Below are 26,094 nucleotides of genomic sequence, written 5' to 3' on the forward strand. Positions count from 1 at the left end.
ATAACGTCACTGCTCCAATCCCACTTTTCCTTTCATACTGGGAGCTTTTCTGGTCGCCTACTGGTCCCCCCACACACACAGACACTTACACACACTCAGGACCTGTGGGAGTCAATCGTGGGTTAATTCTCCCTTTTTTGACCTTTTATGTTCATCATAAGGGGCCACTTTGTACAAATACAATGCTTCTTGCCATTATTCGACCAGATAATTTGGTCTGGTGTTCAGCTTTAACACGTTTTTAAAACTGTCAAGAATAATGGGACACATTGTCCACTTATGTAATTCACTAAATACAAGAAAAACAAGTTGTTCTTGTGATTGTTCTTTTCTTTATTCTTTTTTGTATATTACTTCTTAATATTTCATCATTTGATTTAATATTAAATCTTATTCTAGTGCTTAACTACTAAATACAGGTGCAGACAAGTAATGCAAACTACAATATTAGATAAGGTAAAAGATAAAACCTTCCACTTATGTAGTCGACTTAGAACAAAAAACAAAAACAATCAGGTATTCCTGCGATTTTAGTGTTCATACCACTTGCTTTGTAAAATATAATACAATATAAGATACGATTAAATCTCAAAAATACAGTATGTTATCAGAATAAGCAAGGGCTTGCATTTTTATATGTGTTTTATGCAGATTTTGTCAAACTGCAACACCCCAGAGTACAAATTCAACAGTTTGTGGTGAGCATAATGGACATGCAGTTAAGATCTCAAGCTGCCTTTTATGGCAATAGTGCTGCTCAGCCCTGCAGCAGCATCCAGGGATCTTTGGGTCTTTAGCCCCGGGAGTAAGAGCAAAGAATAACAAGACATTTTGTTTTTTGTGACTTTTACAGTTTTAATATGTCCCTTAAAGAGTATCTGCATTTTTGCTTTCAGTGTAGACTCATTCGTTCAGACTAAAAAAGCCCTAGTGGAAGACTATGAAGTGTAGAAATTAGCCAAGGTACACAGATATCTACTTTCATTCCTGACACATCACATATATCCAAGGTGCATTTTTATGGTGATGTTGCAGCTGTTCCAGGCAGAGGTATGTACTTCTTCACATACTCTTTGGGGTTTAAAAGTAAAGATATACATTATATATTTAATGTATGTTTAATGTATGTCTAATGTATGTATGTATCGAGTGTATGCTGCTACTGGATGCTTGAATTCCCTCGGGATAAATAAAGTATCTATCTATCTATCTATCTATCTATCTATCTATCTATCTATCTATCTATCTATCTATCTATCTATCTATCTATCTATCTATCTATCTATCTATCTATCTATCTATCATTATTCTAGCTAATATAAAATCTTATTCTGGAGCGTAACAAATACACAGAGCTGCAGACAAGTAATAAAAAGTGCAGCATTGACCTCTGACATATATTCTAAAAAAAACACTTCGTTAAATACATATGGAAGGTAAAGTACCAGTGTTTCCAAATTGCAATAAATATATGCTATATATAAGTTATTTCACCTAATTTAGAAGTTATTTCACCTAATTTCACATTTTCTCCTTCATGTACACACTATATTTATCTCTCACACACAGTGAGTCATTATCAGGAACTCAATGAATTACAGAAATTCAATAACAGTTTACGTTCATTTGCTAATACACTTATACTTAGACATCTAAAACTGTCTGCAGTCGTCTCCCAATACAGCCCTGTAACTATGAGAAAATGATCTTGTGCAGATCTTCATCCCTTGTTTAATGTCTTTATTTTCCCTGTGCACCAAATTCAAAACTGCAATGGGACGTTGTCATCAGTATGTGTTATGACAGCATGCATGGAATCACTATAAAAGAATGCAATAGCTTGTCATCAGTGTGTGCAGATCATATCTTTCTTTTTTCGGAGGATATCATTGTCTGCAGGTTGTTGCTCACGTCTTCACTGCTGCAGATGAGTAATAACATTTCATACGTACATTCAATCAAATGATCACACATTGACAAGTTCGGGGGGCAGAGAAAGGTTGCTGTCTCCTGTCTTTTCCAAAGCACAATACACACCCCAACAGACACTCTCCAAGTGGTCTGCAGTAAAGACCCATGAATCATCCGTGTTTCTGGCTCGGGCCCCCATGAACTCACTCAGCTCCAATCCTCCAGCTCAGGAATCTGGGCCTTCAGACTACAGTCGGCATCAAAGCGATTTATAAACTCTCCCTGTAGCTCTGACCCCCTTGTCGGCATCTGGCACCCGATCCGTTGCCTTTTATAGGCTGTGTTTTAATTGCAGAGTAAACATTTGAGTCAGTCAGATGCAGAGCAGGAGAATCAGATAGGGAGCTTGGCTTGGCTGTGGATGTGGACGATGAGATGAAGGGGAGAAAGTAGGAGGCAGAAAGGTGGAGGGTGTGAGGGGGACAGCTTCAAGAGGTTTACACTGTCTGCACGAATCACCTTTAACAAAAATGATATACGTTTTTCAGCATTTGGTGTGATATTTGAGTGGTAAAGGTAAAGGTTTTTATGTTTTATGCCAATTTAACATATCTTACAAACCTAAAAACATAATTAATAAAGTCACACAATTATGAATAAGAGCATTAACTGTCAAAATAGCTCAATTAGTTAAGGGCAATAAATGGAAACAGGAAAGGAGAAAGGGCACAAGACAACAGATGGTCAATAGAGGTCTTTGTTCCAGTATTACCTATAGATGACTGACCTCTTCTGGCCAAATGCAGAACAGCAGGGCAAAATGCATTATTTATGAGCATCACCTCTGTTCTAACTGCTCCCATCTGTGAGCCTTGCCTCTGCAGATGTTGCTTAACTGCATTAAAGCACTAGTAACTCATGTGGAAGCCACGACTGCTAGTGGATCACAATGCCGCCCATTCACGATCTATAAGTCAGCTTTGTTATTCACATCAGGGGGTGCCTTGGAAAGAATCTGATTCGAGCGTCAGACGAACAAATAGCTCTATTGTCCTCTGAAATCAGTCAGGAAATGAGCAACGAGACCATCTTCTTCTGGAAATGTCAACCTCCTCCTCCTACGCGACACCACAAACAGATTCCCAAATTTAATATTTTTTCCATGCTGGATTAAGAAGAAGTAGACATTGTATCCAAAAAGAAATGCTTTAATAAAATCAAATAAATACAGTGCTTTGGATGGCAGTTAGAATCCATTACAGGCATGGGTTATTGCACAGCTCTAAGGACAGACAAAAACACTTTTCCGCACTTCCATTCAAAGTTAGAGCGACAGTGGTGCCAGACACAAATTGAACACATTTCATTCAATACACCCATGATAAATTTCAACTCTTATTTCTCTTTCTCACCCAGTGACTGATTACATATGGCTGCAGGCCCTTTCTTATTAACCTCGGAATATGTTAAAGACTGACAACAGATCTGTGACAGCTTTTTAACTCTTTTACTTAATAATGGCTTCAAACTGGAGTCAACGACAGTGTTGAATCTACAAAACATGTAACAGCAGACATTTCCCTGATGCTTATGGTGCCTTTAACAAGAAAAATATACTGTCATCATTCAAAATGCTGTGCATTAAATGGTCATATACTCAAAAGTACAATATATCTTGACAAAGTTTTCTTTTTTTTAGCAAGCAGAGTGGCTACAGTTGAAAATCTGTGCTTGAATCAAGAGTTGCTAGAATGGAAAATATCAAAATTTCACATACATTTTGGAAACACGGCCAAATCACAAACACTGGCAGGAACATTGTTGTTTTTGCTGTGATGGTCTGTCCACACTTCTACATGTTTGCTGTGTCTACACCCACACACAGTGACAGCAACAATGGACAACATCCTTGTATTTTGCATTACACGTCTAAGGTCTCCAAGATAAATTGCATGCCTGCCATCCAAGTAGCATGTTAAAACTGCTTTCTGTATCTATTGCTGCAATGTACAACATGCTCAGCAAAATTAATATATATAATCAACAGTGGGCTGCTTTCTACATCATTTCTGTGCAATTCATAGCTGGAAAAATGGGCAAGATCCACCAGATCAGACATAGAAACACTTTCACATCACTCTCCCATATTTGTCCCTGCTTCCATACTACTTCCAGGTAGTCATCCGACAGGCAGCCTGGTTCCAGTCAGTAGGCCTTTGCATGTATAACACAGACATAAAAAAAAACAGTAAATGGATTCCATTCAGTGGTGGACCAGTCAACAACAGCCCTTGATTGTGTGGAACTCTGAAAGCAGCAGCTTGCGCCACAGCAAATTAAAATATTCTCCTTGATAACTATGAAGTTACAAATAGAACACAAAGACAATTTGACACTGACAATAATCAAGTCTGTCACATGTAACTAACCCCATAAACATAAATTTGAGGGTAATTCCATTTCTTCATCCATTGCAAATGATTTTATTAGAAATCCATAAACAATCATGAGTGGCTTTCTACTCAATAAAGAACACAAAGCAGTTTCTTAGATGTGTGTTGGCACTCTGCAATGTCTTCTTGTTCCAACACCCAATAACTATCAGTATGACACCATGCAAAGGGAGTATGTTTTCTAACTTCTCCATAATTGTTACTGGGTGTTTTTTTTAGGCTCTGATTTGACAGGCATAGGATCCATCATTACTGGGGTAGCTTTTCTTAGAACTGCTCTGACAAACCAAGGCAAGAGTCATGATAAGCAGCAAAAAAACAACAACAAAAAAGGACCAAAATTATGATTTGCTGCCTTCAGTTGTTGACATTTTTTTTCTTTTTGGGAGTAGATTTGCAAGTAGTGTCAGTTAGGCAACGATACATGTTTAGTTGCTGGAAAATTTTTAAGACTAAAGAAACCCTTTTTTCCACATAAATAAAAAGACAAGCTGATGTATCCATTGCTCAAAAAGGGGATAGTGTGAATTGGTCACAAAGAAAGGCAAAAGAGATACAATTTACTTTTGCGTGCAATGTATCACAAAAGTCTCTAAATAAAAAATAAGCTACTTTAACCCTAGGTCATTACTAATGCCGAGCAGCTGATAAACTAGACACATAAATGTTATTTGGCCGCAAATTCAATCCCATTTTCCCCATCATGGGAACCAGGTTTTCTATCCAGAGCCTGAAAATTGCTAGGAAAAATATTTCTTTTTTTTTTTATTTAAGAAAAAATACATCTAGTACCACTGATTTAATTTGGATATCAATATAAAGATATAACACAGAAAATTCTCTCCATAACATATCTTTAATATAGAAGCATGGAAATTAGTTTGAATGACCTCTTGTCTTATAAATGACATCATCAAGAGATTTTTAGACATAAACTGGGTGTAAGAAAATAACTGTACATGTCCGGCCCTTGCTTAAGAGCAAAGATATGCATGTCATGATGCAAGCTTCTTGTGGTTGTAAACCTCTTTATGTAAATGTGTTGATGTTCAGCTGTAGAAGTTGTATTAGTAAGAGACATTTTGTCTCTGGTACTTTAACAATAACAGTTTTTGCAAAAAACTAAACACAAAAGGAAATTCTGTTTTAGTTGACTGTGTAGCATATAAAAGTGAAGCTTTTCTCATGTTTTATTTGGTACATCTATCCATCTATTTCAAGAGTAAAACAATGTTAAAAAATAAATAAATAACAGCGGAAGAAAAACAAACTGAAAATAGCATGTTTGCTATGTCTTTCTTTGTACTTTCAAAACATTATTAAAGGGATAATGCCCTAGGTTTTCAAGAAAAACCGAACAGAAATATTCTGTATGAGGAATATTATTTGGCTAATTTTGAAAGGCATTGCTTTTGCTTGTTAGCATTAAGTTTTTTTTAAGATGTAGTAGCTAAAGGTTTAATTCAAAGATAAAACTGCTATTTGTTGACAATTATATTTCTCTCTCCTCCATGTAAAAAAGAAAAAGAAGTTAAAAAGCACAGACACAGAGCTTCAAGCCACGGTGACCGAGGATCAAGCACAATGTCAAAAGGCTTCAGAGTGAGTCTGTGGGAGAGAGGCTGGATTTAAGCATTGATTAACAGGTAAAGTATGGACACTTTATCAACTGGCTGCATCTGTTTAAGGTTGAAGACCTGTGGATGAAGTTAGAACTCTCTTCTTCTGGGTGTAACAGACTCCTAGACATCAAACTCATTAATCTCATATTCCATGTTTATATGTAGGTTGTGGTCATACTGGCAAACGGTGCACCTCCTTAGGGGTTCATAGTCCAACACTGTCACCCTTAGGGTGCACAACTGTGTACAAACTACACAAAAAGAGACAAAAATGCACATCTTGGAATTAAGTCAGTTTGTCAGTAATGACTCCCAATTGTTAAAAGAGCTGGATCACAGGGAGCTACAGGAGATGATTAGGGTTAGTGTATGTGAGCAGTTTGTGTGCATGAACTATAAATGAATGTTTATTGTTTATTTTTGTGTCTTGTCAAGAAGATGACACAACCCTTCAAGGTTGTAAGACACCATTTCAAGTGTGTTTGTGTTGTAACAAATGTGCTGCCTCAGTCTGGCTCCGGAGTATCTTCTGCCGGGTCAGAGGAGGTTGTCCTCTGCTTGTATATGAAGGTCAACAGGAAGAGTGCTATGTCATGTGAGCACCAGTAACCTGTATGTGAGGTCACCGCTGACCAGTAGCGACTCTCCACCAGACCCTCTCGGAGCTCAAAGTCGATGCGCCGCTCCAACTCCACTGTAAGACAGAAACAGAGACATTATAATACCCTCCAGCACACCAGCACATGTGAGACTTTCTCAATGATTGTTGGTTAAATGAACTAACATGATGTGTCAGTAGTGGGCGAGGTGGGTCGTATCATGGTGGAGAGTCCGTATGCTGACTGGCTTTCTGTCCGCTTCTGCTCCTCTTCCTCAGTGTTTGTCCCTCCCTCAAGCCCTAAAGACACCGAGGGCTGGCTGTTGGAGCGGGAGAAACGTGAGAAGAATATGCCTCCAATGCCCTTCCCTATGCTCGCCGCTCCTACATTGAGTGTGGAAGGGGGGAAGAGAGAGAGAGAGAGAGAAGGAGGAAAAAGAGATAATGCTGGGTGGGATGCAGTTCAGAACAAGAAAAAAAGAATTGTAGTAATGCTTTTCTTTCATTTTTTAAAATTCTTTAATTTAATTAATTTCAAACTATAGGGGAAGCAAAGTGTATAAGCTTGTTCTCCATCTGTCCACATGATGGCACTGTTGAAATAGTGCTGTTTTCAAAGCATCTCACATTACTTCAAATATTAAATCTCAAGAGAGAAAGAATTTCACCTATGGAATAAGAACTATCTCCAGAGTGAAATTTAATGCACTCAGCTCTTTCTCTGGGTGCTGTCAGACCTCATAATATTTCACTATGGCAGTTTTAAAAGCAAATGTAGACAGATTGCATGTATTAAAAAGAGAATATTTACTCCTTTATTCTCCCCCCCAGATGCTTTTCACTATAGTAGCCTATCTGCCACATTTGTAAGTAGTTAAATATTCTAACTATTTTGGTTTTATTCAACAATTTTACAACTCTTCTGGACTGGTATATAGTAATCATCAAAACAATCATATACAGAAACTCTTCTAGAGTCTGAACTGTCACGTACTGTAAACACATTTCAGTCATGTAAACCGTTAGAGCTAAGTTTAGACCAGAATTGGAAAAGTGATGGTAGTCTTACCCAGTATACTGGCTTTGCCCAGATTGGTGATGGACTCTCCATAGTTCCTGCGTGCAAGGACGGGAGAAGTGCTCGGGCTGGGGATGCTCTCAGTGTCAGATGTTGGGTCTTTGACTGGGTTCAGGAAGGTAGGCCGAACCTCTTCGTAGGATGTGGGGTTAGTGGCGCTACACCTGACGGAGAAGATAACACAAACATTCAGAACATACTGTACATACTCTGAAAACATTCTGTGTACAAGGGATAAAGTGTTATAAGATGTAAGATTCTTACCAGTGTATCTGAACAGGTGCAATATTGCTGTAATGTTTGAGGACGAGGGGCTCCAGTCTGTAGGCCTGAACAGAGTCATAAAATGTCCGTTAATTTAATTATAGAGGCAAATCATAAAAAGTTATCTCAGGACAATTTGCATATAGAACAAGTCTAAACCGCACACCTTATAAAATTATTTACCCATCAATCTTTACCGAAGCTGTACTACAAATCACTTAACTATTTCAAGTTAAATATGTACAGTGCACATTTTTAATTAAAAAATCTGACTGAGTGAGTTGAAACGGTCTAGTTTCTATTTGCAAAGCTAATCCAGTCCAGTGAAAACAGCAAATTCCTACTCATAAATCACACCCTTAATGTGTGTGGGCCAAGTCGACACGAATTAAGAAAAATAAAAGACAAAAAGAAAATCTCGACTTGCTGTGAACCCTGAGTGAGGGAGAGCATCTGTAACAGGCTGGGGTAAATCAAGGGAGACTAACCACAGGGTCTGTGGGGTGGAAGACATTGAAGAGCCTGCTGCAGATGGCGGTGGGCAGGATGTGGTCCTGGTGGCAGCTGGTACCAGGACGGATCCCCCTCAGGGCCAAAAAGACCGCCAGAGGAGAACCCATGCAGAAGAAGTTTTCCACCTGAGAGATAAAAGGTGCAAAGGTGATATAAATGTCCTAAAAAGGAGTCTATTGACACAGATAGCATTGGTGCAATGCTGTGAACAGCAATGCTACAGAGGCCAAGGGTATAATCATCTCGGTTATATCATGGCATTTCGTGTTGCGCTAACTTAAATTGTTTGGTCTTTTTAAGAAATATTCTGCAATAAAACTGCTAAAAACACTAATATTTACTGATTAATGTCAAATTGTAATGGTACACCCATGTATGGTACCTTCACATAATGGAGCATCTTACCTTAAATTTGAGGGCTGGGGGTGCTGAGGGTTTAGATTCTTCCAGTGTGAGGAGTTGATTTTCCAGCTCTCGTAACCTGTTAGAAGCACAAAGAGACACAATGTTTATTAACGAAAAAAGGAAAAGAACACTTTAAAGCACTACTGTAACCTCAAGCTACCTAGACAAACATACTGATTCTGCCTTCATCAATAGATCTGTCCTTAAGCCAGTCATCAAACAAGAAGCTGCTGGAAAACAAGTTTGTTGATCTAAGCTAATGGTGCGCACACTAAATTATATTGCACACACAGGGCCTCTTCCTTTCCATTTGTTCATGAGGCATCACAATGCCCTGCTGCCCGCAAAACAGGAAACACCACTTGCCTCCTGAAAATGGAGCATGAGATGAATACCTTGTATCTGTTTGTTCATATTGAGAGAAAATTGTCGAAGTCCAAATTTAACCTCCAGTCACCTCAGTATCTGGTATAGCATATACCAGTATTCTGTTGCTGAGCAAACTCACTACTACCCAAAAATCTCTTGGGGATCCTTACAGCTATACATGGCGTCCCCAAGGCCAAGCTAGGAGTCAGTGAAAATCTACATTAGCAAAGTCTACCTCGTCCTTGTGGTCCGTAGCTGCTCTAAAAGGTGCCTCTCTTCGTAGGACATCCAGCGCAGGTCCAGCTCCTCCTCCACAGCGTGATGCTCCTGCAGACAGAAGCGCACAGGATCCCATCCTGTCATGATGTCATAGGTGATGACACAGCCGAGGGAGTGAGACACAATGGACACTTTGCCTCCCCTCTCCTCAAACTCGGGGTTGCGCGAGCAGAACAGTGTGTACAGTCTGTTTAGCTCCTGTGTTAGGCCCTTGGTAATCTGGAGAAACAGGGAGTGGAGAGGTTATAAGGAGAAATAGTGTACAGAGAACTCTTTTCTGGTTTCTGGAAGTGTGTGACTCTCACCTCATCCCTGTAAAGGGGGCTGTTGTAGTACATGATGTCCATGGCACTGCTGTTGAGTAGATCTCTCAGTCCTCTCACTTTGTCCGGTGTTATTGAGTCTACCGTATCTACGGAATCAAATCACCGATTTCGCGGTATAAAAAAGAGATTTATGACACACAATGGTGCCTGTATTCATACACTCAGTGGCCACTATATGAGGTACACCTTTAAAATCTTCTTTATTAAGCTGGAGAGCCCATGACCTCTGATCTCACCACCCTCCTCGATACCTGTTCAGTTCATTTTACATCTTAACCTACTGTACATCACACATCACAGTGACCATGGTTAGGACAGTCATAAGGTCATGGTTAGCTACCTGTTTATCTATAAGGGATGACTCTGGCTATGCTTTTTTTCCCAATAGGATGGAAAGACTGACATATGAGACCAACTTAGACATGTCCACCATGAACAGAGGCAATGATAGACAAACTTAAACACATGCATGCGCATGTACAGTCTCAAATACACACTAACCTCCATCCAGTGTAAGTTTGGAGCGCCACTCGACAGGCAGGAACTCCACATGCTCATCATTGTGCTCTGAAAAGTGCTTCTCTTCCATCTTCCTCACACCCTCCCTCAGCCTGAATTGACACAATAAAGCACATATAGTACGAGGGGAACACTGCGCACTTTGTGACTTCAGAGTGTATTTGGTTATATGTTGACCGATACGCTAAAACATTCATCGATAACAATGCTGTGACAGTGCTCGATTTAGAAACAATGTCATCATCGCATTGTCGGGGCAGCAGTGCATTATAATGACAGGTACTGAGTGGATGAGTAACGTCCTCTACGTTTAGCTGGCCCTGCTACAGACTGACTAGGGAGTCTGTGTTTGCACACTTTCTCTCACAGTCTTTAATGACTGTTGGGAAGAGAAGAATGACGCCCATTTTGCTGCTCACTGATGCAGCAGCTTCCCTCACACAGCACACACACACACACACACACACAATGGCTGCAGTGCTAATAGGCCTATATGGGGCAGCATTAGCTCGCAGGAAACACTAAATACACAAAGAGAGTGACGGTGAGGTAGAGTGTTGACATGGATAAGTGGAGGCTGAGAGAGGCTTTTAGGTGACTGGTCTGGGAATGGGGCACCTAATGCAGGTTTTGACGGGACTATCTGCAGGCTAGTGTTTCTGCAGGGAAACTCAAATGCTCGCACGGTTGAGCGCTGCATTACGGGGCTTTCTGTGCTGCACCCACACGAATTCCCTAGCTTTTAGGTTGGCATCAATTGGGCAGTGAGCTTTGACATAGTAAGTTTAGCAAAAATAGGCTTTAAAAAGTTTGTTTTAGAGCATAATAATAAAGTCCTAAACGCCCCCACAATTTCCTTTTTCACTGCTGCTGGTGACACCCAGGAAGGCACGCATCTGAATCTAATTTAGGTCCTATACAAAAAACAAAACAAGGAGCTGGCTAGACATGTCAGGGTGATCTTTGCTCTTGGTTGATGAAAGCGTCTACGCTGTAATCCACAAGGAGCTGGTAGTGAGGCTTAAAGTGCTCTGCAGCTTGACTTGGTCTACTTTACCTGCTTAGCTGGCCTAAGCCGCGAGCAGTGGCCAGACGATAACTTTGTGACACAGAGGCACACATGGCTCTGGTCTGCATGTTCTGTACTATTGCCCGTAATGCTCATGATCCAGGGCCAGAACAGTGGTGCCATTTTGCGTCAGATATGTCTTTACACAGACCATGACACACAGAGACACAAGGGCTGTGCCTAGCTTTAGTAACTATTCAAAACTGATCGACAGCCTAAACACTGATCAGCTGCCCAGCTGTAGCGAGTAATGTATCACTCTGAAAAAGGCAAGGACACTGCGCTAATTTGCTTAATCAGGTTTCCTCTTATAACTTCCCCATTGTAGCCGCTACACAAATGGATATTGTTGACTAATAATGTTCCTCATTGTAACATTAAGCCTAAAAAGACAAAAAGAAGTCGACAGGCTGGTTAAAGGATCATTGAGTGGGAAGTTGTGCGATATCCATCTCTGAAAGTTGTGGCAGGACCCCAATAAAATCGGAGGAAATGTAGTTTTGTTTGCGCTGCTCAAAACATAATCAAGTCCCAGTTGATTGGATATATACAATTCATCGAGATTTTTACACAATATTAGGATGTAGAAGTGTTTTATGTTGTCCACATATATTTCCCTTATGCTGTGCTACATACGTATTGCCCCATTTCTGTATTTGCTTGTACCGTAGAGCCTCATTAAATGCTATTCAGGCAAATATGCTCCCCTGTTTACTTGTGTCTTCTAGAGTTTGGGTGCACTGTGCTTTCTTGGCCTCCGCACTGAAGGCATTTTAACAATACAAAGTGTAAAGTAAGTGAACAGCAGGAGAAGACAAAGAGAGTGAGAATGATGGAGGGAAGAGAGGAAGAGAACAAAATACAAAGACAGCAGGTGCATTGTTGCAAATGCATAAACAGCTGTTAATAGGTTTTCTGTACAGACTGTAGTTGTGCATGCCATAAATACTTGGCGTTTGTGCTGAACAAAAAAGCTATCTGGAATCTCAAGAACCTGTCAGATGGGTCGTCATCTGAAACAACCAACCCCCATCAGTTACTGAACAATACATGCAATATAAGCTTAGTCAGGAGGCCAGTGAACACACAATGCAATAGCACAATTTATAAACATTTAAACATTTAAACAAGATATTATCATGCTTTTGTGTCTGTGTTGTTACAGAGGTAAAAAGTTAAAAGAAGGAAGAAGTGAGGAAAAAAAGAAAGACAGAATGAGAAGTGTGTAAGACAGACTGTGTGAGGAAAAGAAGACAAAAGGAACAAACAAACTTTATGGCAATTCAATCATCTCATCTTCTCAGTGAGATTTTTCTTAATTAAGACTGGATTTGATTAGTGTGAATACATTTTAACCTGCTTTATCACCTTTACAAATGCTAATGGTAGAGGTAAGTGAAAGACTGTGCTCTTAATGACATAAAACAAGCATGCATACAAGCAAATCCTCAATCAAAATCATCCTTTCAAAAACTCACATTCCAGTGTTTTTAATAATGCGTCCCTGGTCCATCTTCTGTCCAATCCCATGGACCACAAAGACAATGTGTGTAGTCTGAGGGGGTCTGTCCTCAGGTGAGGCCTCCTCAACATAACCCCGATGGAGCCGCGTTCCACTGCTGGAGGCTGGAAAAGGAGAGGAGACAGGGTTGGACAATTACTTATTGTAGCTAGCTATCTGCTTGTGATTTTTGTACTGTTTAAAATGAAATATTCTATACTGTATTGCTGAATGTATATATATTTCCCCTCTGTTTACTATAATGTTAAAAATATCTATGTGATGGTGTTTAAGTAACATGCTGTCATGAGTCCAAAGAGGCCAGTAGGTGAGACACGAAGTCCTGCTGTAGCCCGACACTCTGTTGTTGTAATGTGCCTAGAGGGTTGAGTGTGTGTCCTAATTTAGAATCTATAGTCTAGTCCAGTCATGTGCTGTGCGGCAAGGTGATAGGAGCCAATGGACTTTGCTGCTGTCTGAATAGCACTAAGGAGATTTCCCCTCACTGAGCATCTGTGTGTCATGGGGAGATTGAGATAACCAGTGCCAACGGCTCCACTTCTAATCTGCGAGCAGGAGATGAAAATGTTCTGCAGAACTGGGAGACTGTAGATCAGATTAGAGTCATCCATGCCGATCAAAAATCGGACATGGGGTCAAACTGCAGTTGCCACCTTTTCAGTTACACTTGGGTCACCTGATCAAACATAGAATAGCAGATGGACACTGTGTGGTTTTCTGGGCTAATCCAGTTAAGAGACTGAACTTTTGCTAGCCTGTTTAAAGAACTGTTGAATAACAGCAAATGGCAATGCACTGTTGAGTGCAGCTATATAATATGTAGGAAAAGTGGGAACATGTGTGGACCTTGTGAAACAGGCAGTAAAGGTTTTAGCCATGTTAGCTCTATAGATCCCAATATTGGTCTGTTATTGATTGGTCCACCACTTTAGTCCAGCCTGAAATATCTCAACAACTTGTATGGATTCCTATGAAATTTTGTACAGACATTCATGGCGCTTACAGGAAGAACTCTAATGACTTTGATGACCCCTTAACATACCCTCTAGTGTCACCATGAGGTTGACATTTTTTGTCTTTTTAGCTAAATATCTTTAATTATTGGATAGATCGTTATGACATTTGGTAAAGACATTTATGCTGCCCTCAGGATGATGTTTACTAGGTCAGAAATCTAAATGTTCTAGTATTTTGGTTTATGCTAAACTAAAGACATTCCCATCAGCTTCTGCTGTACTGCTAATTAGCAACTGTTAGCATGCGAACACACAAAACTAAGATGGTGAACATGGTAATAATTACCTGCTAAACAGCCGCATGTTTAGCTTCATAGAAAGTATAGCAAAAAGGTATATTTTTTTATATTAGAGAGTGTAATGTAAATGTGGTTCAATACAAAACGTAATTTTATACTCTATCATCAGTGTATTATAAATTGTACCAATCCTGGTTTTAAAATCCATATTTCTTTGTTGTAGTAGTGATATGTACAGTAATCCAGTTGCTAGTAGTGAGAGTAAAACAGTTTGAGCTAATTATTTAAGACATGAATTATTCTAACAGTGGTTTTTAAATGAATTCAATACTAACACATGTACAGTATGATCAGGGAACTGTTTGTCCACCTTATTAAATGGAAGGATAATGATAGTGTGTAAATTACAGACCTTTGGAGAAGCCCAGTTTCTGGGTGACGGTGCGTGCAATTTTGGAAGTGGTGGCATCGCTGTAGAGGTATACCTCATCCACGCTGTGCCAATCCACATGGGTCCGACTCAGCTTCAGACTGTGGATGGCTGTAGGGGGGCAGTGAGAGAGGAGTGAGTGAATGAATGAGTAGACAGAGGAAAGTGAGGAAGGCAGATGGTGTGGGGAGCGGGGCAAAAGAGAAGGGTAACAAAATCAGGGAAACGGGTGAAGAAAAAAAAAGGTTCACCAACACAAATGCAGTTATTATAAATTTCAGGGTAAGTACAAAGGGAGAGAGGTTAAAGACATTGTAAGAATTACACCAAGTTGTGATCATCTTAAATGCAATACAAAAAAGTCTATAATCGATCTATTCACACAGCTCAATCAAATGCACTTTGGAGCATTGATCTGCAGTTGGAAAGAAAAACACATCAAACTTCCACATACCACGATTGCATATTTCAGCTCTTGCTTGTCTGTCCTGCTTCCATATCATCAGATTGAAGACATTTTATATCGCTGATATCTAAATTCACATCACTTTCGGTTAAATGTTTTGGTTGTTGCTTCAAAGTGTAATTCAGTGACTAGAGCAAGTAAGAGCAGAGGTATGGCTAGAGAGGAGACACTATTTGCTCCAGAAGCTGAGAGCGATAAATGAAACTGGTTGACTTGAGAGAGTTATTTATGTCTCTGCAGCATGTCCTTTAAATGTCCTGTGCAGTCAAGTTCATCTGGATGAAATTGGTGGAAGACTTTGGCGTAGGTTCAGTGTACAGTCATGGCTCTTTGTACGGCTCTGAACCAATCTGGGGATTAAAACCCTTAAGAACGGAGTAAAGTACTTGGAAAAATAAAATGTTCCAGATTCCTTTTTTTGCTAGCTTGAAACTTGTAACAACATAGTCCCACAAACAATGCAAAATGAAATGCTAAAATAAATGTTATTATTGTATTACTATGGTGCCTGAAGTAGTACACGGAGAACCTTACACTTACTGAATATCTTTTGTAGGTATGTACCTTTCATAGAGGAGATGAAAAATTACCAGGGAAACACTTGTCAGTGCATCTTTTCTTCTCATTTATCCTTTAATATTTTGACATTTACTAGACATTCCTTGGTAAGAAACTGGAGTAAACACGACATTTGACAGGAAATCCAAAAGGCTTGCTGTCACTCCTTCCACTTACCATGTAAATTAATAAAAAAGATATACTGTACATCATGTGTGATTGTGTGTCACATGTTGGAGTTAAGCTGAGCCTCCGTAGCTAATTTCTTCATTGGACAACCATGACCCCAGGGTAATGCGAAGCCAAGCAGTTATTGCCCCTTAGCTGAGACCTGTTCACTGTGAGTGTGAACCAGTGTGAAAAGGAATGGCTGCCTCATAAGGAGGAGGACAAGCAGGGTTTGGAAAAAGAGTTTCTCACAAGGAACAGAAGTGTGGGAGTAAAGGGCACCAGTTAAATTTGGGATAACAAAGGGACATTGTTTTTTTTTTTTTTGCCAGATAAAATAATAAAGCTCATGTCCAAGGATCCTGAGGTGAGAGACAAGATTGCATACAGTTACCTCTGTCACACGTTTCCATTTATCTTTGCAGATCCTCAAATGAAACCACTCAACAGCAAAGCAAACATATGCTTAACCTCTACCACCACACAGACTATCACTAAACCACTCCATGACAGCAGCAGTGAAGGGAAACGATCAACTCTTCTGAGAAGAGAACCTTTCACCATGAAGTATTGCTTCATCTCTAACAGTTTAAAGTGGCTTCCTTTCCTCATCTACCTTGTGGACAAGCTAGGACAAAGGAAAAAAGGATGGCGGCAGCTGCCATACACATTGTTATCATAAAAGGGTGGGGGAAGCCACTTCAGACTGTTGAGTTTCATTTGTAGCCAAATTCACTGTAAAACAGGAGTCCAACCAGAATAGAAACAATGTTGAGCATCTCCATTTAGCTGGCTTTTTCAATATAAAATATTTGATGGGATTTACAACTGAAAATGTAGCTAGTAAGATGGAGTGATGCTAAGGGGTTGTACAGGGACACTTCCTGTTTTACAATGAAAGGCAATGCACTGTGAAAGGAAGGGAAAGGAGGGGCATCAAAGTGTACAGAGGAGCTGGCAGTCAACCAAGAAAGTTTCAAGAGTGTACTGAGGGAATTCTCGAACACTGCTACGGCAAATTACTGAGGGACACAGGATGAGGGAGAGGGTAAAACCTAAAGGGATGAGAGGTAAAGAATGTGACCAGGAACTGGGTGAGTTTGGGAAAGACACCGAGCTGGGAGAGGTGAAAGACATGAAAAGGAAGAGCTCCTCAAATGAATCATGTGTACTATGATGTTGGTATGGGACTGTGAAGAGTGGCGGCACATTCCCTTCACTAGGGTTTTCCCACTTCTTGTAGGGAAGGACAAGACAGAGTACGAGTTATGTTACTGTAATGTTACTAAAAGTGTATTGCTTACAGTACTGTAATATTCTTAATCAAGGCAGGAAAATTATAGGTCTCAGTTCTGGCCTACACTAGGCCTTCAATCAATGGCTGCTTGGATTTATTATGAGATGTGGACACAGATCCCGAGACTTCTCTGTTCAGCATTTTTAACAAGGGTCAATACACTCAGAAGTAGGACAGTAATGGACTTCTAAGAGGGCGACTCTACACACCATGTTAAGGGAATAGAGTAAAGGGCCACAATAGCTCCTCTGTTCAGTTCATCACTTGTGCTTGGCTCTCAACAGAGAGCTTTGTTCATTGCCCTCAGAGCGAGAGCTGGTGATGGTAGTTCATTAATGATGGTCATGTTGCCAGAGGGCATGACAGAAAGAAAGCAATGAGAGAGAAAGTGGTAGACAGGGCTGGAAAGATAAAGAGGGGTAAAAGAAGGGTGGCTTTTTGAGGACTAGCATATTTATTTCATGTCCACTGGTTTAAGGGATGTGGCCCCTGTAGTTGAGTGAACCATGTTTGTCTACTCACTATCCCAGCAAAGAGATGAGAGACAGATTCAAAAGGTATCCTCAAAAAGCAGCAACAGCAGAAGTACCGAACTCTGGGTCACAGCACAAGGGGAGAAGTTCTAGCAACTAGGCCCAGTTAAGGCTGCAATGGAGAACTGGGAGAGCAGCCTAAATCCATTTTAACACAACCATGTCTAACTAGGCCTAGGTCTAGCTCTAAAGATTAGATTGAACAGGTTTGAACCACAACAGAAAGGAAAATCTAGTTCCATAAGGACCTAGGATCTACTAGGAGAGAGGATACAAGCTAGCAGATCTAATACAGAAGAAATGGCATTTTACAGTACCTTGGCAGCGTTTGCGCTTGTGACATGTAGTTTTAGCACTCGTCTGATATCCACTCCATTTGAACAGAAAAGGGAGGTAGAAAGGGGGCAGGTGGGAGAGAACTAACAACCAAGAAAAAGTGAGTAATGGCTGTTGCCCTGGTGTCAGTCACACAGGAAGCTACCGCTGTCATCACTCTTGAACAGGCCAATCTATCAAGTAGCGCTGCTATCAGGTTACCACATCATGGCCTTGGGCACAGAGCCTGTACTGGTTACTGACAGAACCTGGTGGCTGCAGGTAAATATCCTGACAATAACCTCAAACAATGCCTTAATAACGGGCCGTGGTTCATTTAAGTCTACAGCTCCAAATGCAGCGCTGCTTGACATATGCCATAAGATGACTGAGGTAGCGTCTGTTGTACACTCATTACAGAAATCTTCACTGTGAGAATTAAACATGTCATAAAGTTAACCAACATTTCTTTTGTGTAAGTCTAATACACAGCTACTCTTCTAAAAAGGCAGAATTATTGGAAAACATGTTGTTTGTTAAATACTTAAATATGGTAGGTGGAAGTTACTTTTCCACACAACACACGATGAAAAGAGAAGAAAGTAATGACAAATTAAAACTATATTGTATGTTAAGTGGCACAAAGACCCTAAATTAGAAAACATTTGAAGACCTTTTGCAAATAAGCGAAACACGAATAAATAAATAAAAAACGCACAAAACCTTTAAAAGTTCCTGACAGCATTTGGATTAATAAATTGTTGATATTTTGTATATTAGAAATGTTTTATGGAACTTGTTGAATACAGAGAGGAACATACTGACTACAAACAAACAGATCTGTAAGAGTATAATATTACTCATAATATAAAATAATGGTAATAAAATAAAAATAAGGTCATCATCCTCTTCTTCATCTAAAATAGCCAAAGAAGTGTGTGCTCTATTTTCTTAATAACATGCATAGCAAAACTTACTAGTATGAAAAATAATGTACACTGGCTGCAGGTATTTGTATATATTGTAAGGAACAATTATAATACTATGATACTATTCAAAATCAAAGTGGATGTCTTAATCTGACATTTAAAAGGACATCCTCTGCATTTGTTAATCAAATCAGCAAAGTCCACAAGTCTCAGATCTGCCTAAATCATCCTTTCCGTGATAACACAGACATCGGACTTGCAAATGTCAGCAGTGTCTCCCTCCGCAGAGGTGAAAGGAGGCTGAGGGAAAGGAGGAGGAGGAGAGACCTGCTGAGTGCACAGGAAGTTTGTTTGCTGTAAAAGCTATTAGTAAAGTCCATTTGGGCATTACAGCACTGATGTATCCATCCAGAAATTGTTATTCCCTAATGACTGAAATATCCATGCACAGAATCCTTTCTATGGATGTACTGAGGATCAATGGATCTGTGTGACCATCCTTTGGGTTAACACATGACTTTTAGGTCACCTGGCTGCAACATCACCAATAACTTCCAGATCAGAGCAAAAGAAATCTAGATATTGTCGTCACTGAAGGGTTAACACCCCCCACCTAATGTTTTCATATTTCATAATTGAAGCTCAAGTGATGACTAAATGACATCCGGCAAGACATATACAAATGCATAAAACATGTAAGAAATTCCAACAGATAGTTATTAGATGAGTAATTGCCAGTTCTTTTAGGCAGGTGCCAGTCATCAGTCATGCAGTGTGTTCGCAGCCTCATGTGATGGTTAAATAAATATGCAGCTGAATGTGTAATGTACACAAACAAACATGTAGGCCTTGCCTACCTCCAAAATACCAAAAAGTGTGTGTGCCCAGCCCACTGGTTTTATTTTCCCCTGATGCCTGAAAGACCTGAGAGACTGGGACACACCCAGTACACACACACACTATAGTTTCCATCATAGGCTTACTGCTCTATAATCATATACACACATACCCGAGAAGCATATAGTGAATTGCAAACAGCGTTTTCCTCAGTGGGGCTTGGAAAATAACACTGGAGCCATAAGAAATCATTCTGCTGATCAAAGTTGGACAATGAAAATCCCAACTTTAAAAGACTATTTCTAAAATACATTAGCGGCAACACCCTTGTGGCCATTTTCAGTCTCAGCAGCTGAAATAAGAGCTTTGAGTGCCTCTCTGGCACCACAAGATCACAATCTGCTCAAACGACAGCAGTCGCTCTTTAAATAAAGCTACAAACAGTGACACAGAACAATTAATATGTGATGATGAATGTGGCAGTGGAAAGATAATTGTAAAAGGCAGGTAATACTATACATTTTAATCTGACATTGAAGCTCTTTTTGACTAAGAAAAACATTTGTGAATGACAATGACTGATATTGTGAAAGAACTACTGTGAAAACTCCACCGTTCATTTGTGATTAGAGCTCTAAAACTGCCTATTGGTCTTTACACAAAACCATACGTAAGCAATGTTACTTCTGATTTTGCCTTCCTCATTTACAATTCATGAAGAATAGGCAGAAAAGTACATTTGCATCATGAGAGAACACTGGAGAGAGCACTTTTCGTACCTAACAGTAAGTCCTGCCCACAGTGTGACGCTAAGCCTGCAGCACACTGGTATGCCTACCATATGTCTCCTGCTTTACTAACCTTTAGTCTCAGCTAGCTACTCAGACACAAGTAGAAAGCTGGGAGAAGGAAGACAGTAGAGACAGGGAGGGGGAGAGATAGCAGGGGAAATCTATGTACTGCGGTAATGTCAGAGCGCAGTTCGCTGGCTTTATGATCCATTTATCAATTGCAATGCAGTTCAAGTTAGCCGACTTATGGCTCCAAGTGCTTCAGATTATTAGTTCCAAAGATAAAATACTCTACCGAAAAGGCTCCCTGTAATACCTACTGAAACAAGGCGAATTAACAGGATCTATCGTTCACTTTGCTTTAATGCTCTGCTAAATATAGGAGAGGAAAACAATCTGCCAACATAAGCAGCAGGAGGGTTTCAAACAGATGCTCAATAATATTTGCATGCGATGAAGGAAATTGCACTAACGTGTATAAATACCGCTGACAATGGGTTTTAATAACATATATTGAGTAAGGGTATGTAAGCATTTCACACTAAATGATGTGGTGATTTAATTATACTGCACTATTCATCCTTGCAGTAATACAGCTCACTCACTGGACAAGCTAAGGTCATATGATCTGTGTGTTGTGCAACAGAGGGGCCTCCAAGTGTCACACAACCAATCTGTGTGCCCTTGCACTATATTTAACACACCTGGCTTGCAGATAACCTGACTACGATCCCTCTGTCCTCTTTGACTGTTTATATGCCCGCTTCCAAGTACAGATCTTTCAGTGTACATGTACACAAAAGCTTCTGGGCCGAGGAGTGACAGCCCAGTTTTGTCTCAAAATGTCTGTGATTCAGTTCAGGAAAAGTGCCAGTAGCTTCGAGGACATGACGATGCAAGACTGACCAACCTACTGTAATCACTTTCATCTGCTCTGTTGGCGACTTTATTTATAGGCCTTAGATTTATTCTGAGTAGGGGGGAGTGACATGTCAGCAACAGTGCAGGGTGCTAGACACGAGGGAAGCATGAATAAAATAAAACTTTGTGCAATTAATAGCAATTTAACTGTGATTAACAGTCATTAAACAGTTATTATTCAACAACCAATCAGTGTTACAGGAAATAAGGGTAATTTGATGATTAATTGCTATTCGTGGATTTTGACAGACGATTTAAATTTTTGCACAAGTGTTCCAGACTACCTCGGTGATGTCTTGATGTATGTTTCTGTGTCTCTTTAAAACATAATTTTCTCAGTTTTTATAATGCAGACTAAACATTTTCTCACTCTCTTTAACAGTTGCTGCATCTTTTTCCTCTCTGCTTTTCCTCTATTTATCTGCCACGTTCACACACCCACACATTCATCACCAGCTGAAGGTCCTGTAGATCTGGCTGCCTTAAGGAGACTGCTGAATCAAAGGACCTCTTTCTTATTGCCTTTCACAGCTAAAGCCTGCTACATTTTGCCTGAGCCAGCCCTAACCACAGGGACGTGCCAGAATGTACGGGCTGCACCTGCTTTACATTGGGAGCACGACATGACAAAATCTACACTCACATGAATGGAAGCACCTGCGCCATTCATTTCTCTTGACTGTGCATCGATACTACAGCAGGCAGGGCTGTCACATAATTCACCATTTATGACTCACAATGCTTTTCTTCTGGCTTTATTGTGAAGACCATGACTTTCCTTTTTAATGGAATTTATTACTAATAACTCCTATGGGAGCATTTCAATTCCTCACTGCTCTAACACAGCACTATATAGGTGTTCTTTTACAAGATACTGCCTGCTCGTGATAAAAAATACTGCAGGGTTGGTGAATGCAGCAACCTCAACCTCAAACCACACTCTCATACTAACATTCGCCATCAAATCTAGTTATAATGAAGTTATTAATAGTGTTTATTCATCTGAGCATTAGTTGCCAGAATGGATGCTTCAATGTGTTTCTTCAAAAATCTGATACAGTTTGTAGCTTTCTAGATGTAGGAGCTTCTGCCTCACATCCCTAAGATCATACTAAATGATCCTTATTCTTCTACTTTTCCCCTCCCCGTTCTCTCACCATCTTTGCTATCGACGGTCCTGACCACCAAATCCGTCTCGAAGGTGTCCTGCATTTGTTGCCCCCGGAAATGGTTCAGGTGCTCCTGCTCGATGAGGTCACTCTCCTCTTCCTCTAACGGGAGCCAGGTACCGTCAATAAACCACTGGCCTCTCATGACTGGAATATGGTCTTGTTCTGTAAGACAGTACAAAATAGCATGGTTAGTTTTCGACACACATGCACTCATGTGTCAAGGTACACTTTCCTGCCAGTGATTTCACACTATTTCCTTAATATAAAGTCGACAGTAACATGCCAAGATATGCAGCAGTGCACCAACAAAGGTAGGGAAGAACAAGACTGCAAGCTAATCATGGTTGAAAACAATGCTGGATTAAACAAACTTGTTCTAATATTTGAGAGTGCACAAGGATACAAACTTGGTTAGTAACACGGAACATAACTATAACTTTTGTTTGTTTTGCAAGAAAACTCCACAGTTCGTCTTTCAGTGGGAATCCTCCCCAGTGACAGTGTTAGTCACTGTATAGTAGTGCATCATTTAGCCTTTCAGAATGAGATTTAGATTATGTAAACTAATTTCCATTGAACTCAACAAGTCTGGCAAATCCAGGAGGGCCAAGTCTCAGTGGCTTATAGAGCGAGGCCAGCTTTGATTACAGTCTTCAGTGACATTATTAACTGATTCTCTGGTGGTGAATAAGCATATAAATACGGTTTTAAATGTAGGCATACTTTGCGAGACACAAGGCCCCTTTTGTACAAAGCTGGACTGCTCATCTCAACAAATATATAACACATGAGCATATAATTTACAGAGGACACATGACTAAGATAAACACACAAGAAAGACACACTGATAGTATACTATTCACTCATTTGTTAAGGTCTGGCCAGAGAAGATAAGTGTAAAGACAAGTCTTCTCATGAGTGAAAAGTGACCTTGCACCTTGTTTGCTACGTTTACATGTCAGAACAGAAAAGCTATTACTGTATGTGCCAAAACACCTCCCAAAACCTTCATTTTCTCGTACGTCTGAGGATGTTTTACTTCTTGGATTACAATACATCAACAATCCCTCCCCTTCACGTCTCTCATTACATGAACTGGCCTCTCGCCTCCCAGAGTGATATGCTTTTGATTACTTTTAAAATAATCTCCTCTTGTATTAGTTCCCATCTCAAATGTGGTGCATCACAGTCTTCAGTGTTAACGTGACACTATGTTAACAGTGGTGCAGGCCGAGCTGAGAAGGCACAGCGAGGGTCTGAGCCGACTGCAAAGGCCTTACATCCAAAGCATGAACATTCAGGAAAATAAATGCTTCTCTAAATGTCACTTGGCATTAACCTTCAAAAGAACCAGCTACCCATGAACCCTTTCATGGGGTCAGGTTTTCCGAGGCTTCTATAGTGGCCGCCTTCATTTGTTCGCCGCCTTTTCCTGGAAATATTCATGAATTAGTTAGCACAGATCAGCTGAGCCCAATAGACTGACTTCCTGAGTAGTTTAGATGTTCCCAAAAGAGGGGCCTAAGTTATTAATGAGGCAATGAAAAAACTGCAAAACAATGCAGTAACTAAAATTTGCTACTAAATCAGCTGCTAGTTTGTATCTTTAATGGGAGCAGGGATGGATGTTGCTTGCTGAATAAAAGCAGACTTGTGAGTGGCTGTGGGTCATTAATCTGTATGCTGACAGCCATTATACTGCAGAATATAAAGCACATGAGCTATGCAGTCTATAGGCACTAATTCCTGAATTGTGTGCCTATAGACATGCACTCAGTGATGCCTTCTGAGAGCTGCCACCAGGAGCTACATAATGTGTGACTGATGCAGAGCATAACATATGATGATACAGACTTTAACCATCTTTTTTTTTAAATCATACTCACGCTTCCAGTAAACTGGATTGCATTCCTTCTCTTTAATATCCACCTCATAGAGCCCTCCCCGGACACACACATGCTCTACGTTGACTTCAATGCTGTCAGGGTCCCTCTCATCCGAGGACACGGTGGATGTGTCCAGGGAGCCCCGGTCTCCATGCACACTGCTGGTCCTGGTCTCCACCGGCACTGCACCGTTCAGCCCTCTGCTCTCCACACTGTTATTACCGGACTCTTCCTCCCCACCGCGTACCTGGGAGCCTGCTGCACCAGGGTTCAGTTCACAGTATTTCCGATACGTTAGCTCAATATTAAGCGAGTCGTGGCCGACAAAGGGCTTCCACGTTTTCTTGTCCTCCTTGTAGAACCACCGCACCTCCTCCGGACCGAGCTCCGTGACCACCTCGTTGTAGCGGTGCCTGGAGCTGTTGGACCGCGACCTCTTCCTCCTGTCGAACAACGGACCTGCGTTGTTCCCGTCGTTGTCGCTGTACTCCAGGGAGCTGCTGTCGAGGTAGGCTGCCGGGGAGTTCAGGTCCAACAAATACCCGTCCCGGTGTCTGGCGTGCAGAAGCGGCAGGTGTCCGTCCAGCCCCGACTGGACGGAGGACATCCCTGCCTGCATCGTATCGTCCATGGGACTCATCTCGTGACAGCACGGAAACACATCGCTTCCCAGCTCCCACTCCTTGTTGTTGTTGGCGGCGTCGACGCTGAGCGGTGACCCTTTGCCGTCGGTGCTCAAAGAAGAGCTCAATGTGGAGGTCTTGGTTGTAATGTTGAAACTGCTCATAACTTACCTGAGCAATCCCAACCTCACCACCCTCCCGGTACCGGTACCGTCACTTCACCTGAACAAAGCGCTCGCTACTTCGCGACAGCTAACACACGATTTCATGCTAATGAGTGCTCAATAAAAAATACATATTAAAACTGTAAAACACCTCCAGGCAGACATTTCCTCGAGTGCACCGCAGCTGTCTTTACGCCAGCTTGTTCGCTTGCTAGCTAGCTAAGCTAATGAAGCCGGTTGGAGAACTCCGTTGCTAGCTTATTAGAAAGTCTGCAACCGGAAAATGTGTTCTCCCTTTCTTTCTTTTTTTTTTTTTTTTTTTTTGTTCTCTCCTTCTCCTCCTTTAACTAACACAAACCCGCGGCAAACCACTTTCCTGTCGCCGAGTCGCTTTAGTCCAGCTTGATAGGAGTAACACTGCGGTCACCATACTTTAAGTGTTCCGGGTCTCTCTGGAATTTCTGATTCATTCGTTGTCCAAACAAATCTTGCATAGAGACAGTACTGTAGTGTGCGTGTGTACGGCTTGACAGCTGACGCATAGATCACAGGATTCACTCGTGAACGCGCACGTACAAATTGCGCAAACATGACGACATGTTTTTTTTTTTTTTTTTCTCCTCCTCCCCTCCTCCGTTCATAAAATGCATTCTTCTTATTGGTCACTAGATGGAGACAAACACCTATTTATGGTTCTCAGACTTTTATTTCGTTGTTTACACCGTGCAGTAGCTCAATCTACCACTAGAGGGCAGCACATACCTACTAATTGTAAAGTTAAAACCCAACATCTCAGCTGGCCTGCTTCTTTTGGAAGGATT

General features: G+C 40.8%; 1 protein-coding gene across 2 annotated transcripts; it reads right to left on the reverse strand.

Moving 5' to 3' along the window:
- Positions 1-3,098: 3,098 nt before the first annotated feature.
- ddhd1a (DDHD domain containing 1a) lies at positions 3,099-25,812 on the reverse strand. 2 transcript variants are annotated; one of them, XM_051387228.1, is made up of 14 exons: positions 24,487-25,812; positions 22,586-22,762; positions 17,953-18,054; positions 14,596-14,724; positions 12,885-13,032; positions 10,320-10,429; positions 9,798-9,904; positions 9,449-9,711; positions 8,845-8,920; positions 8,415-8,564; positions 7,927-7,991; positions 7,654-7,826; positions 6,771-6,968; positions 3,099-6,680 (listed from the first exon to the last, which is right to left on the reverse strand). In XM_051387228.1, the coding sequence occupies exons 1-14, from the start codon at positions 25,271-25,273 to the stop codon at positions 6,493-6,495; spliced, it is 2,673 nt and encodes an 890-aa protein (XP_051243188.1). In that variant the 5' UTR covers positions 25,274-25,812; the 3' UTR covers positions 3,099-6,492. The 2 variants fall into 2 exon arrangements, with proteins under 2 accessions (XP_051243188.1, XP_051243197.1); XM_051387237.1 differs by lacking the exon at positions 17,953-18,054 and having other exon boundaries at positions 24,487-25,811.
- Positions 25,813-26,094: the final 282 nt, after the last annotated feature.

This window comes from Dicentrarchus labrax, unplaced genomic scaffold (genome assembly GCF_905237075.1).
Source record: "Dicentrarchus labrax unplaced genomic scaffold, dlabrax2021, whole genome shotgun sequence".
In the NCBI taxonomy this organism is placed as follows: domain Eukaryota; kingdom Metazoa; phylum Chordata; class Actinopteri; family Moronidae; genus Dicentrarchus; species Dicentrarchus labrax.

Bases quoted from the DNA above. Each gene is read 5' to 3' on its own strand.
- ddhd1a (XM_051387228.1), bottom strand. From the start codon at position 25,273: ATGAGCAGTTTCAACATTACAACCAAGACCTCCACATTGAGCTCTTCT. The intron at 18,055-22,585 runs GTGAGAGAACGG...CTTGGTTGTTAG, and splicing joins GACCGTCGATAGCAAAGATG to TTCTCTCCCACCTGCCCCCT. The intron at 6,969-7,653 runs GTAAGACTACCA...CACTCAATGTAG, and splicing joins GGGCAAAGCCAGTATACTGG to GAGCGGCGAGCATAGGGAAG.